General features: G+C 40.2%; 1 protein-coding gene across 1 annotated transcript in view; it reads right to left on the reverse strand.

The window, feature by feature from the left end:
• The window catches only part of LOC139745029 (neuronal acetylcholine receptor subunit alpha-10-like), a 127,446-nt gene that overhangs the window by 24,206 nt on the left and 86,793 nt on the right, over window positions 1–16,447 (reverse strand). The window contains exons 3-4 of the mRNA XM_071655438.1: window positions 12,942–12,986; window positions 4,240–4,349 (exon numbers count right to left, since the gene is read on the reverse strand). Of these exons, the coding sequence (XP_071511539.1) occupies window positions 4,240–4,349; window positions 12,942–12,986 (155 nt within the window). The remainder of the gene's footprint in view (window positions 1–4,239; window positions 4,350–12,941; window positions 12,987–16,447) is intronic.

The raw sequence follows: 16,447 nt of genomic DNA on the forward strand, positions 1-16,447 counted from the left end.
AAATTTGATGGCGCTCTATCCATCTAATTCATCACGGCAAAATTACTATGCAAGCTCGCGGAGCTTTACAGCTAACCGGGTAAACGGGGTGATTTTACCCCCGTTTCTCCTCCCCCATTTTTTTTTCTTTCCGGCATCTTTGCCATAGCAACCCAACCCGAAAACAGCTCATGATCAATCTCTATATCTTGTAAAGTGTATGGGCGCCGAGAGAACTTGGAGATGAATTGAGACAATTCTATTTCGTTGTCGCTGGGATTTTTGTCTACTTTGCGAGAAGACGGCGTATATGATTCCAGCCACCTTCGCGGTACTGAAAAAGAAGGGGCCCATATCGGGCCCACTTTTGGTACTCATTGCTGCTATTGTGTCTCTTTGTCCCGGAAGCGGGAAACGATTGGTGGAAATCACTGTTATATGCAGGTGAAATCACGAGTATCAATCTATTGCGCACCATTCCTCCTCACTGCCATACTCTCTTCTCAATTTAGCACCATTCCGTCTCGCACGCTCGCTGATTGATAGGGGTGATCTGCCTACGTCATGCACCATAACCTCCTGGAAACGAGACAAGTCAAGGTGACGGGAGTTCCGTCTCGTTAAAGCTCAAACGAAGAATAAACGCAATCATTTCATGAGGATGGCGAGACATACTTCCGCACATTTTTCTTCCCCCGATTGGATCTAAATAATAAATGTTCGTAGAAAGAAGTATTGTTGATAGTTTGTTGTTTTACACATTAAGGGAATAAAACAAAATCTAAAGGGCAAGTAGGTCTTGAATCATCGGTTGTCTGGATGATACCATTGCTAGATGAGGCCATTGTCAATTATCGGGAATATAGAGCATCAAATGTCTCTTACCGAAAGCAATAACGATTGGGACAGTAATAATCACCGTGAAAACTTAATTCTATAATAAAAATGATAGCGACGATTGTACCATTGCCAATTATTAGTACTTGACAGTTAAACTGGTGATGGTATGAATTATGACATGAAAGGCAATGTGATGATTGAAATAATAATTTATCCAGGGTAGCCTCTTCAGTGTTAGCACTGATCTTTCAGGGGCCCTGTTGATGATTGTTACCCCAGCATTGTAAGGCACCATTTTTTTTCCACCTGGGTCGAGAGGTATATCTTGACTCTAGACAAAGGTTATATCTTAACATTGAAATATAAGGCCTTTAAAAGGGTTTTGTCTATCAGCTGACCCCATACTTCGGCATCCGTCAGAAGGAGGATTTCATGTTCGATTATTTCAGTCATAGAACAGTGTCACCGGGCTTTGGTAATCAATCTTTCATGATTTAATGGTTGATATTCATGATGATGATGATGAAGATGACGACGACAACGATGATGATTATGATTAGTATCATTATCATTACTATTATTCTTGTGTGTGTGTGTGTGTGTGTTTGCGAAATGTGGGGTGACTTTTCAATTGCTTATGGTAATTGGTTGGTCAGACGATCATCCGATTCCTGATTAGTACATTATAGGAAGAGGACTTTGACTATCTAAATTCAAAGTGTTTAGATTATCGTTGGAATCGTGGTCTGCCTGATGGTGTTCGATCACAAAGAGTTTGCGGTGATGAAGAGGTAAACGAGTATTCGAAGGTATCCTGAAAAGCAAAGCTGGCATCGGTGCATGTCAGTTTGGTGGGAATAATCTATAGGCGTCTGGGGTTTGATGTGATTCAAATAGTGTTCAAATTGACATCAATGCTGCTTCCCAAGGCCAAGGAGACGAGTTTCAGAGAATCAGCATGATCGTTGTTAAAGCAGTACTCCGGCAAAGCAACAGCCATAGAGTCTTGCCCAGCTGCGACCATCTTGGTACTCTCACTCAGTGTATAATTGAATCCAACCGAATAGCAGCTACGCAAACTCGCGGCCGTAATTCGTCATTATTGTCCACCATATAGCGCGCATTCTCCCGGGCGAGCTATAGCGCACACAATGACCTGCTGGTATGCCACGCACGAAACAGACGACGAACCGCGTCATCGGGTTGGTACAACAATCCCCCTCTGGTCGCGCGACAACAATCACATCACTGATCATTATCGTCGAATTGCGCGATTGAGGAGCAGTGAAGACCATAAGATATTTCGCGCGATCGGAACGTGATGGAGAGAGATGACAGGCCTTAGAGAGAATGTGAGCGCGAAGTCACCTCTGATATTTTGAAACAACTTCAAAAAAGTAAATTTTCTTTTCTTGGCAGATTGCTGATCTAACCCCTCGGAACAACGACAACAATAACAACGGCAACAACGAACAATCAAAATAATACATGAAGGGTTTTGTTTTGTTTTGTTTTGCTTTGATGTTGTTGTTGTTGTTGTTTTTGGTTATATACAAAAATACAAGAAAGGCGTTTTGGTTTTGGTTTTATATACAAAGAATACACGGAATGCGTTTTGATAGACTCATCGATTACCATCAATCCTGAGCTATGTGAGAATGTCAAGAATTCTTCGACTTTATACGAGTCTCCATGCTGGTCCCTCATGTGCGTTTATCAAAATTCCTCATCGACACGAAGCACTATTCTCCTGCTGTATATTACGCACTAATGGCGAGGTGAAACTATCAAATGATGGTGTTAAAAGACACTTGTAAACAAGCAGTTTATATTCGAGTTTGCGAGGTTGATTTCGATGTCGGATTGCGAGCTATGCGAGGGTAAAGATATCATAGCCGCTTTGAGACCGACGAAGATTCAAACTTTACTGCCAAAGCCCTCAAAATATCAACTGCATGATTATTTCCTGAGAGAGTTTTAATTGTTGAATCGTTTGATTGATTCAATTATCATTGTTTGAATATGCTGATTGGAATAAGACATCATTGCGACCAGAAACCAACTGGCAACATCTTTGACAGCATACCTGCATTAACACGGCATTAAGGTCCGTTATAAAGTTCTGCTTATTGTGGTGTTAGTTTCATTTCTCAAATAATCTCATCTCACTTCACTAAATCACCATGGTATTGTCGTAGCCAACAAAAATTGACCGATGGTGTGATTTTGGTGTGTGTTATATTTTATATAAAATTACGATTTGAATCATTCAATTTGAGACTACATAAGTCGTATCTTTGCTGGTATTTTGTTTAATTGTACACTTACAGGATAGCAATTGTTTTATGTTACTTCTAAGACCAAAAGAACTCAAGGAAAAATCACGACGAAAATATGTTTTGTCATTCAAAAAGGACATGTCGTCATTCTACCGTTGAAATTCGCAAAAGAAGAAGAAGAAAGAAGAAGTGTGACAAAACGTGATAAAAACGTGAGGGATAGTTTCACTGGAGAATGAGAAAGCCAATGATAATTATCCATCATCATTAAATTAACAATTTTTGGAAAAGAGCGACGAGCGTGCAGAGTAATCACATGCACTTGGCAACGTCCGTGGCTTTCGTGACAACATAGTGACGCAAGATAAATTTCATGAAAGTTGTTACAGACTAATGATTGATTGGCCAAATACAGAGAGAAATAAATGTTTTGCGCAGACATTCAGGTTGGTTGCATGTGTCCAGACCTGTAGCAGACATTTTTACGTCTCGTCGCAAAATAACAGCATAATATTCGCGGCAATATTGCGAAATTACGACATAACGGGAAGAGTTAATTGAGCCGGAAGTCACTCCCGCCCCTTAGATTTGTATTTAGTGAATGCAGTTAATTTGTTTAGGACACAGCAAGTTCAGTGAGAGAAAAAAGAAAGAGAGAGAAGGAGAGAGAGAGAGAGAGAGAGAGATAAAACATTCTATCATACGTCTTGTTCGACGTTTCTAGACGGGAACTCTCAACAAAAGGAAGAAAATGCCAACTGATATCATAAATATTACATAATTATATTCTCATATATATATATATATATATATACATATATATTTATATATATTTATGTTTAAATACATATTGATGTATGTGAATATAAATATGTGTGTGTGCGGGTGTGTGTGGTGTGTGTTTGTGTATCTATGTCTGTTATGAAATACGTTCATGTAAGTAACTGTTTAATCAGAAAAGCTACTGAAAATGTGATATATTATGAAGAAATAAAAATGTCAAAAATACACCAAAAAATACATGAAAATACGTTGCGAGATGAATATACGATGACCGGGAAAGTTTAAAGTAAAAATGAATCGAAAAATCGAAATTCCCCGTGAAGATGACAGTGATATATTTAAATGGGGGCAAACTTACTTGTTGTATAGCACCACGTCGGGCATCCAGACCGAATTCGATGTTATCTTGAGGTCGGTGATGTTCCCATAATCATCTGGGTTCCACATCATAAACTCATCACGCCAGTTCTGGAAGGAGTTAGGAAAAGAAAAGAGGGGAGGAGTCATTTTTCTTTTTAATATTTGAATTCATCATCACGGAAAAACAAAATGCACTGAGCTGATTTCACCATCATGTTTCAAAATTTAACATGGGATTAAAGGACAGTCAAAACTAGGTTAACAAAAATTTAGAGGCTTTATTGCGCACTGAGAGACAATCATACATCTCATACTCGCAAAACGCGCATTCACATTAAGCAGGAAACGCTTGAAAAAAAACCCCACGGTAATCGACAAATTTCGTCTTTGCTATATATCAAGAAAATGCACCTCACTTGGCTTTAATGCTTGGAAGTGTAATTCAAATTCTAGATCACGGTAAAGTATGATATTCTTAAGACGAATTATACTTGTCCAATTTAATAGAGATTAAACTGAACATGAATCCAGATGACTCTAATCAAATAAGCCCTATAGATTAGAACAATTGAGGAGATGCTATTGAGCATTGACTTTTACAAAGAATCGCGCTGAGGCGCAAGATCAAGCTCGCTTAATCAAAAATTTCAACTTAACGTCCTAATGGATTACCAAAGATCTGTTATAGGGCATTCTATGAACCCTTCTGATACAAACATAATCTTCACAATATAGTTGTTGTAAAGGGTCAAACATGATTACAATGTTTCATTTCAATCAAATTAGAATAGATTGAATTAAATTAAATCATATTAAATTGAATTAAACCAAATTAATTAGATCAAATCAAATCAAATCAAATTAAACTACATTAGATTGAATTAAATCAAATCAAATCAAATTAAATCAAATTTAGTTTATTTATTTCCACGGAACAAGTAAAGGCGATACATGGTACAAAAATATACAAGCAAAAAGTAAAGTATAGGCTACCCACTATACAGAATAGTTCCGATGTAAATTGGAATGAATCAATTCATACTTCGCAGAAATAACATCAAGAAGTAAATAAAGCGATTGAAAATAGTGATCCACTAAAAAATCACAGCTCGTTGACGTAGATCCCTTGGTAAACAATATGCATAATAACATTATCTATCCATATCTGTCTCGCCATGTGAATACATGCAATCAACAAATAGGTATAAATTACTACCTCTGAGAAGAGGACAACATAAAGCCGACGAAGATAGATTTAATATAGAATGTCGATAACGACATGCCGTCTTAAAAAGAATAGATATCACTTTTGCTTACGTCACATCAATATTTATGCCAACGTGTTGTGGTCCTTGGAAAACACATGGAGCACACACAGAGCACACAGAGCACACAGGGCACACACTTTTTACGCAGATAGCCATGAATGCGCCAATGAACACACTCATGATAAACTGTACATGTATGCGAAAAAGCGTGTAAACACACGTACATTTTCGGTCCACAAGCACAGATCCGTTTAATATAAGACTTCAACTTAGAAATTACAGGCCGATAATCACAGCCATCAACTACGTCAACAGCTTGAAACACCCATGGCGCATCGTTTGTTGTAAGTTACTTGTGCCCGTTCACATTCAAGTTGATGGATTTTATGCAATACTCCTGTAGAAAGTTTGTAAAGTTCAAATGCAATTAACCTATGTCTCTCCGTCTCTCTTTGAAGAAAAAAAACCCAACTGTCCAAGCATATTATGGGTATGACAGAGTTCTGTAAACTTCACCTTTAAAAGGGAATTAAACAATCAAATTGATCGTCCAATTATGAACGATGACAGGACCAATTTATATGACACGCTTGTAGTATTGTGGCAATTAATCTTCATTCGAGGTAAACTGAGATCTCTGATAATCAAAATAAGAGACGGCTCAGTGGGTTTGTCACAGAGTCCGTTATTTCAATCGCCACTCATACATCTTTGAATGCCCCTAATGACAACTCAAAGAAGGAAGAGAAGGCAAGGGACCAAACACAGCAAGCTAATAACACGAGGATTTGCTGAGATTGAAGTTGTCTCGAATAATAAATTACTGGCTTATTTCAGGGAAGATTTTGAGTTAACGTATAAAAGATAGACTGCTCATTGCGAATGAAGTCAAAGAAAATCCAGTGAATATATTCGCAAGTGAACAGGCATCTTTCATATATAGCTCTCACCCACTGATATCTCCGCGTGTAGTAAAAACATATCATTTCCTTACTGTATAATGTGCATATGTTAATGTCAGTCTTAACTTTACTGTGTCTTTAAAGATTTCATTACTGGAGGGAGTCAAACTCTTATCCTTCCGACACACAATCTAACAGAAAAAAAGAGACCTTCCATTTTTTATTAATCATTAAAGCTACAACTTTTTTTATACGGAATATTATCCAAGTGGAAAAAAACCCCCACAAGTGCACCTACACCATCAAAAGGAAAGCATAACGTCATTGGATTCTTCTCTTTCCTCAGTACTATCTAATGTCAATGCAGATTACATTATTACTCGCGTACACTTATAGTATGCGGCAAAATCCTTCATGCATTTTTTTCGTTTATTTCCTGTTTTGGAGACACCATACCTGACTGGCGTGTACTGCATTCCATACCAGTGCGATTGCAGCTATAACTCTTGTCTAACTCAATAATAATGTCTTATTTATCTAGGGTAACCTCTTCGGTGTTGCCAATGCTCTACGAAAGGGCCCTTGCCATTATCATTATTACCCTAGCGTTGCTAGGTACCCATTTATACACCTGGGTCGAGAGGAAAATGGTGGGTAAAAACATCTTGTAAAGAACGTAGGCACTGGGCGGGAATTGAACTCGGGTCCTCCAATTGGAAGTCGGAAGTCTTATCCACTATGCTACAGCGCCCCCAATCCGATCACTGCACAAACCGATTCGTTGATCGCCATTTGCCATGATGATAAGCAGCCCACTAATTCGATGATGATTCATGCTTGGAATGCTATCGTGTGATCAGGAGTTCAAAATAGATAAGACTGTTAAAAACTACCACAACAAGAAAGCCTCAAGCTGTGTATGTGCGCGTTAGACTAAATCACATCGTCACCCCCATACTGGGACTGGTTTTGACAAAACGCACGATGGGTGCTCCTTTTTATCGCGTAAGCTCTTTTGGCATTTCCTGAACAATTCTGTCCGGACACGAGGAAACTGTCAGTGTTAATGTATTCCTCCTTGTGAGTACGTATATTTAGGAGGAAAGAGAAGCGCTGTGAACTCAAGTGAACTGCAGTGAAATTAAATGGTTTACCACTCCGAAATGTCTCTGTCATTTTGGTTTTACTCCTTCGTTATAAACTCGCGAAACGTCTTGCGTCATGCAGGTTGTATAATGGGAACCCAAAAAGCAACAGGCAAAACAAACAAACCAACAATAAAAGCAAAATGAAAAGACAAAAACAAAGCAAAGCAGAAACAAAACAAACGGTACGAGTGCTGAACATTTGCATCTTTAAAAGAGAACTACAGATGACGGATTAAAAGCTAATACCGACTGAGAAAGGAAAGGCTTTTACGTGTCCAGTGCAACCAGACAGACTGTCTTATGAAATCTGACTAATGTGGCCTAACGGCAGACCTCTGCGGCGAAACTTCAACCATGTGACTTCAAAATGAGGCATTCTCTTTTCCTTAAAGGAATGAAAGCTGGACAATACACCCATGCATTGAGATTGACCCTAAGCATGACGGGGATGATGACTCACAAGATAAGATTGAAATAAACGAGGGTAACCTATTTCACATATGCAGGGCTCGATTTTAGCAGTGATCCGATGGTCCGGGCCACCAATAATTTTGGAAAGGGTTATCTTTTGGTGGCTCAATCGGGCAACCAAGATTCAAAACTGATTGTAATGTTTCTATTATTTCCGGGCCAATACATGTCTTTTCGAGCCACCAAATTTTTCGTATTTAAAGATTTTAGTGGCCAGAACGGGTCAACAAAAAAACAAACACCCAAAACAAACGAAGAAACACGTTAGTGTCAAAGGCTTGTATGTACATACATACAAACATATATATATATATATCTATATATATATATATATATAATATTGTAGTTCAATGCATGGATAGAAAGGTTAGAATCGCTTCTTAATAAGGCTCTGGACATAAGGGTTTAACATTGGAAAACAAAAATCCCTTTGAAGGTCTAGTCGCCTTCAAATTTCGTTCAAGATCCTTGCTCCAGTTATGAAAAAAAAAAAAAACCAGCTCTGCGAAACAATGCTCAAGCATACATCCAGAACGTTATTGGAATGTGTTGAGAAGTTCGGGCTAATTAAACCGCAGAGAGGAAACAAGAGTATTGTGCCTCTCTGGTTTTCCGTCGTTATAATTCCTCACTATTTTCAATTAATTGACCCTCAATGGTTCGTTCTCGATGTTTGCCCTCAAAGGGGGTCCTTAATGTTCGCCCTCAATGTTCACCCTCGCAGTCTCAAGGAGAGCATTATTCAAAGTGAGCGACCGGGGACTAATTGAAATCCGCACGTACGCGTTTATTTGAGTCTTTGGTGTATACAGAGCGTTGTCTCCGGTGTCAAATGCGTGAATGCTTGGCGTAGGTTTGCTGTAAAGAGCGAAAGCGAGATAGAGAAAAGAGAGAGGTCGGTCAAGTCTCCTTCTTCTTGGCATCTGGTCACGCCGAGGCCCTGCCGAATCGGCACGGATTCACAGACCTTTTTAGTCCCTATACACAAAAGGCTCTCATTACCCACTGCTTTACATTTGTACATACACGCGGCAAAATGTAAAGGGATGCTCCCCCCCCCATTTCTGAGAGGAAAGTGAAGCGGTGACTATCTCAAAGCGCCAGAGATGGCATGTCTTGTGTTGTCATAATCTATTTTAAGAAAAGCGCTTAATGCTTGTGAGTAAGCAACTGCAGAACCGGGGGCCTTTATAAGTCTCCTCCGAAGTATCGGTAAATGAGGATAGAGTGCCTTATGCCTATAGGGGCGCAACAGTATTAGCTCATGGGTTGTTGCGTATACAGTGACTTCGTCTTAACATTTAATGTCGCTGGGAAATTATGAATTGCCACCCTTTATTTGGTCACTTCTCTTTCTTTCCCCTTCTTTCTATTTGTTCGTAGTAGACCTTGACAGGTCGACAGATGCACCAGGGTAAATCTACAGAACTCAACGTGGAGCGGCCTGCGAGCAGAATCGATTTGTTGCTGGTCAGGTGTGCGCATACCACTTAACTGAAGTTTCGTTTTCTGTATCGTTAGTCTTACCAAACATGCCAAGTTAGTTGAGGTAGACTGGAGGTCCGGAGGTACATAAAGTTTTGCGTATGCGACTTTTGTCTGTGAATCTTAATGGTACGCATGCGTCCAATGCTTATTGCTTCTAGATCATCGGATCCACTAAATCGATACTGTTACATCGTTGAAGTGGACTCGATAATTTCTGTATTCGGCAAATTCTACAAACGCCAAGACTTATTTCTAGTGTTCCTCTTCAAAGAAATCATAGATACGCTATAGACATTTCCTGGCATAAACAAAACTCTTCTTTGCCTTTGACTGTTGCCACAGGTAGTACTTCGCGCATTAGACCGCTAAGGTGTTAAGGTTGTACATACTTCTATGCTGACGCTATTTACGCACGCCCACTCGGCATGAAAACAAAACTTGCGTAAATCATATCCAAGATAATTTAGATGTTTCCGGGCAGGCGTTGTCAAGGTCCTTGACCGACATATAGCACGGAAACCCGATGACAAAACAGACAGCCCGAGATTTAGCGCAATCGAATTGTCTTGGAGTAACCCTACACTAATTCCGTCTACGGGCCACTGGTAATCAAATGGGGTTCACGCTTGAGTATAAGTCCTTTATCAGAGGTGGAGAGAAGAGAGGTGGGGCGTTCATGACATCATTCCATGGGGCGACCGAATGAAATAGGACCCATGGAGACCTGGTCGAGTTAAGACATAGCGGGTGATACCGGTGGCAAATATTTACCCGATTTCTTTCACATTAGTTCTCTTAGTTTAGGTGGAAGAGAGGGGATGTGTCTCTTGTGACACAGAACGAACTACTGGAGTGGCTGAAACATCAGTATACTTGGGGAGGGCCTTTTCGATCGCTGTGCTTGCAAGAAACGACTACTTCAGACTGGCAGCTATGATGAACGCATTTGATCATCACGGAAACGGGCTAATAAAACTGGCAGATGCTCATTAGCCACCAAGTCAGAGGGCATTTCAGAAAGCGACAGTAAGCATCATGGGATGGGGTTATCTCAAGGAAAGTTGCCAAACCCAGAAACTCTCTATGGCCTATCGTCTGCTGCAGCCTACAAGCCATTTTGTTATCACATTTTGCTTTCATGCTCTGGCGCGAATGGGCATATATATATATATATATATATATATATATGATATATATACATGTATATATATGACAGCTCCTTGAGCGTTTCACTCGCTTGGATTGTTTCCCCATGACAAATACCTGTTGCTGAATTTTTGATAGGCAATGAATGTATGTCAATGTGTATTCATATCACCGAGAGAGAGAGAGAGAGAGAGAGAGAGAGAGAGTTGACCCTGAAGAAGACGTATGCATGCGTCGAAAATTTGGTTTCAATGAATATCACTATTTGACTGGATATGCATACTTTCTGTACATCGTCAGCTCTTGGTAGCAGCACGTGGACTACAAAAATCATATACATGTATATGTATATATATATAATGTTATATACATGTCTATATACATATATATATATATATATATATATATATATATATATATATATATATATTTATTTATTTATCATGATACAACGTATATTATATATTACGTAATATTATATTATCATTCAACGCATTTGTTTACATGATGACAAGGTCTTACCATAATTTCGTTACGCATTGACCGCACGCATATACGAAGTAGACGGTAGAACTATGGACATGCTTTTGACTTGTTTCCTTGAAAAGCTGCCTTTTCTTAGGAAATCTGTTTTGTACGTAAAGAATTGTAACTCACAGAGCCTGACTATTTGAATAGAAGCCAGGATTCCTAGAAGAGAGCGACTCTCGGTTCGAATATCGATGTCTAAAACATGCCTACGGGAAAACGCTCGTCAACGCATGTCGGAGAAAATTGTTGAAGTGTGCTCGTGGACAGTTATCTAAGGGCTCGTCTGTTGTTGTTCTTGCTTTTTTCTGTATCTTGCTTGGTGAAAATGGCCGGACAATGCACACGGACCGAAGTTCGCCATATCGTGTCGATGTGACATATTTTTCCCGTCCAGGACGACCATCTCAAATATCAGATCAATAAGCCAAATTTGTTCACCCCGTCACGATTAGGTTTCCTTTGAGAGGGTTTGTCATTTTCTCCGCTCCATTTTGAAGTGCACGGTTGACCGGCATCTGTCCGATAAACTCTAAAGCTTGCAAACTCAGGTAAATGCCTACCTTGTTTGCTTGTTTTTTATGTAGGTTTGTTTCTGTTTGTTTATTGTTGAACAAAAACAACAGCAACAACAACGACTAAACACAGACAGGACAAAGAATTCCAACGACAGCAACTTTCACGTCTAAAAAGAATGATCTCGGCATAGCCATCTCGAAGCTGTCATCACCATTGTCCGGAGCGTGGAAGCCCTGCGCATGTCAGCGATATTCCATTAGCGGAAAGCGCTTCTCGAAATTCGAGCCGTAATCTATCTATTGTATGTCGTCCTTTTGGCTGGGTCGAAAGCGCATGTCCGTCCGTTCGCTCTGCGGAAGTACTTTTTTTTCGCTGTCACTTCTGTATACAATGCGACCAGTTGATGTTGCCGTTTCCGACGGCCACCTATACACCAGATACGCCATGAAGGGTTGAGGTGAAATAAGTGGCGGAATCATAATAATGCAAGCGTGATGATTGGTTCGAGTGACGTCAAGGGGGATATAGCCGAGATTAGAACATAAACAAGCGCAGCAGGAAGCAAATACGAATAACGAGACCATAAAGATCATATTCTGGAGCATGCAAACACATAAAAACATAAAACGCGACGTCTTGAGTGCCTGGGACTCATCTAAGGAAGATGTGAAGTTATCAGTATCGCTGTTCTTAACTCGTTCCATGCCGAATTCTGAAATCCCCATAGATCTAATACACGGAACGCCAGGTCTCCGTAGGGAATGGGTTAACAGTTATTGTTATCTCAGGTCGTTCCATACTAAACTCTGAAATCCCCATATATTTTATACACAGACCGCCAGGTTCCCATCAGGGAATGGTTTAAAGTTGGGTAGAAACGCAAAAGTAGCATTTTAATAGCCCTATACAGAAGTATTTTCCTTTATGATTCATCGTCTCAAATATGGTTTCATATTATCGTCAAATGTCAGGAAATGAAAATAATGTTTGCGAAAGCTATCAGGAGTTAAACGTTCCTTGCAATGATAACCTCGAGACTCACGCCCTCCGGGCCAAGATCCTTCGAACGAGTTTCATGATTTGTCATGGCAGTGAGTTATTGGCTTGTATTGCTCTCGTAAAATCGAGAGGGATGGACTCATAGACAGCCACAAAATAAACAAACAACATGAATGACAACGAATAAACAGTTGGTTTGCAGTGACAATTACACTACTCGACGATACTTACAAAAGTCATCCACACGTTCACCTTGAGTGTCTGCATCCGTTCGTCCTGCAAAATGGCAAGGATTTAGATGGAAAGATAGCGAGAGAGAAAGAAGAGCGAGACAGACAGACATACAGATAGACAGATAGATAGACAGACAGACAGACAGAAAGAGAAGGGTGAGAAATAAGAAGTTATTTAGATTTCGTATCACAATTATTGTTAAGGGAGAAAGAAACATATCACCAGTCTCTTTTATGACGAAGATTACTCTCTGCGGAACACGTTAAAAATAGTAGATGATAGAACATCATACATAGGTCCCTCTCTGCATACCTACTGTGCTGTCGTGTCACATTAAGGAGCAAAACAAAACAAAACAAGGCATGAGGTAAGAGGAGCTAAACTATATTTACTAAACGTGACTTTCTTAACTGACTTACCTGGATCATGTTAGACATTTTGATGAACGTTTCTCTTGAGTGTATTTGGAACACTGATCTATCTTTTGGTTTCGTCACTTTTTTTTTTTCATCTCGTGAAAGGAAAATGAATACAGTCTCTGGTATTTTGTCCGCACGCTACTTACAAAGGTAATGACTGCTTCAATTTCTTGCATCATGCTCTACATTATGCCGCTGTGCGTATAATGTAATGTTCACTTTATTGCATATGTGTGTGCTCTGTGTGTGTGTGCGTGTGTGTGTGCGTGTGTGTGTGTGTCTCTCTCTCTGTCTGTCTGCCTGTCTGTCTGTGTGTGTAAAGAGGTCCATTGAAGGACAGCTTTGTGGCATACCTTATCAGACATCTGCTCCTAGTTTTTGCCCTCCCAGCATCCAAACAATAAATAAACAGAAAACAACATCAAACAAAACCGAACCACTTAACATCAATTCACGACAGAGAACGGAGGGCTATGTATTCATCTGTCTGAAGCCGCGTGCGTTAAACTATTTATTTTCTCAGCACTTACTGATGAAGAACGGCTATCCGACGATCTTAGCTCATTCCGAGACATTTTTCTTTCGTTTTTTTTTCCCCCTCTCCATTTCTGGAACCCAAAAGGATTACTAAACTCTGCACGAAATGTACGTCCGTTGATAGATATGTTCCATTTTATTTTCTCCCTCACCCCCCCCCCCCACATCACTGTTCCCATTTACTTCTCGGACACCTTGCGCCCAGAGGCTAGAGTATTTTTCTTCTTTCCTTCTCCTCTTCCCTCTTAAAAAAGGAGTATTTTTTCGTTTATATTTCGGGTCCTAAACTTAGGCAGCTGCACGCTTTGGTTTTTTCCCTCGTTCTGCCCGTGAATCGCTCTTTTACCGCGCTGCCCGTCGGCTGTTATCGTGTAGTGATTTTATTCTCTTGATGAATCGTTACACCGTATGCTCTTCGATGCGTGAGACCGTTAATGAAGGAGCGCGGGCCGCCATTGCTGCAACTTGTCAGGTCCAATCCGACTTTCCCGTGCCTTAGGATTATACAGCTGCCTTAAAAAGGCAGTGTGATTTTTTTCTTTTTCGTTCAGAAAGCACTTAAAGTATCGCAACAACTTTTACATCGTGATCGCGAAGTATATGACACGTAGTTTAAGATATGCATCTACATACACACACATGAACACTCACGCATAAACACACAGACACAGACATGCATAAAACACACTCACGCACAAAAACCGTTCGTCCGTCACACTTGCACTATTATGAAACGCAAAGAAATAGCCTTTAAAACTTAATACTTCTGATAGCATTTCGTCCTGTTTGATATTAAACCCCCCCCCCAAAAAAAAAAAAAAATGTGCGTAAAACGGTAAGTTAATCTTAGTTTTAACAACATTTTATAGTAATTAATAAACCACGGTAAATTATGTTTTTGATTTCTTTTAAACCTAAAATCCTTCCCGGTGGAGCATATTAATCTGTTAAAACAAAATCCCAAACAAGAAAATGTCCGTATCATCCTTCACCGGGGGGGGGGGGGGGGGGGGGGGGGGGGTTAGGATGGGGTGGTAAGTGGCGGGAGGGGGGGGGGGGTGGTGCGCAAATCTTGTGGCAGTTACAGTTTCAGGACAGAGCTAAACGCAAAGCTTTCAAGAAGCATACGCAGACCAGATTGGAAACTCGGTGAAACTCGAGCATGCTCCTTTGACCCAAGTGGGTATTTTGATCGCAAAGTATGCGGCGCCGTCTATCGAAAACTGAACTGGACACTCTTCAAGAAGAGGTAAGGTTGTCCACACGCATTTCCATTTTGTTTGACTCCCATCACGGAACCAGGTCAGACTCGATAGCACCTTGGAACACATGGTAATGCCTTTCATCTTACGCTCAAAAACAAGACGGAATCAAGTCGATACCAGGGGGCCATATGTTTTATTGCTCTTTTCCACAAAGTCGTGTGCGTGCCTATGAATTCTAATTCAATCTTGAAGTTTTCCTATTATCTATCCATTCTCCCGTTCCTATTTCAGCCTTATATCTCTCAACGCTACAATTTATCATTTTGTATGTAACTTATGCCCTTTTCCTCTTTTGTTTCCTATTTTTGTTTTTTTTTCTCTCTTCACTGTTTTGTACTGCATGCCAACCTCCACCTCCATCTCCACTCGTGCCGAGACTCAAGTGTTGCCGTAGCAGAGCAAGGGCTGAGGTGGTAGTCTCCGGTGACTCCGCCAACAAGTACCCCGGCGGAATGTCAATATCTCGTCAGAATCTATTGTTCCACATCTCACAACTCGGCGGAGGCGGGAGAGCCGAGTTAATCTAACTGCCTTCGGCACGTTTCAAACAGATATGTTTCCACCCTCGTGTATATTTCTCCTGTGGATACAGGGATGCGTGATTACGGCACATCGAAATGTTTGGTACATTCTGTCAACATGGACAATGGGATAACCTCCTCCGCCTCCTCCTTTTTCCCTTCCATCCATCATTTTTCGTCCATCAAAGAAGGTTGTTGTGCGAGCTCTCGGACTTTCACAACAATGGAGGAATCTATACAGGCAGCCACGAGTCAACCGACGTTTGAACGCAAAGAGAATCTTGGTATGTAGATAAGCAAGCAAGCAAACAAATAAATAAACAAACAAACAGCAGGTTTAACGAGAAATTACTGTAATCAAATCACTATACAAATTTCCTTTAGAACTGTCGTTTAGATGTCCATGACATTCTTTAGCACATGGCAAAGTGAACATTGAAAGAACAAGACAAATTATGAAAGAGTTTTATCAAGGATTTATGATCAGTATGATCATCCGAGTCCTTTCGTCATGCGAAGGAAATCAGTCAACATACATTGATCGTCTAACTTGAAATATATTTACTGTGATGGCATGTGATAATTTGAACAAAAAATACTCCACATTCCGAAATGCGTCTAAGAACATATCATTGACCAACATTAAAACATGGTTATGCAGAACTCTATTTGTCCGAGATGAAGTCGATTTTTTTTTTCGTGATGTGTCATTCCAATCGTACACAAAAACAAATCACTGGGAGTATCACCATGGCCGAGGT

This window comes from Diadema antillarum, unplaced genomic scaffold (genome assembly GCF_040938485.1).
Source record: "Diadema antillarum isolate AM-2024a unplaced genomic scaffold, OU_Dant_1.0 seq00001230_RagTag, whole genome shotgun sequence".
Classification (NCBI taxonomy): domain Eukaryota; kingdom Metazoa; phylum Echinodermata; class Echinoidea; order Diadematoida; family Diadematidae; genus Diadema; species Diadema antillarum.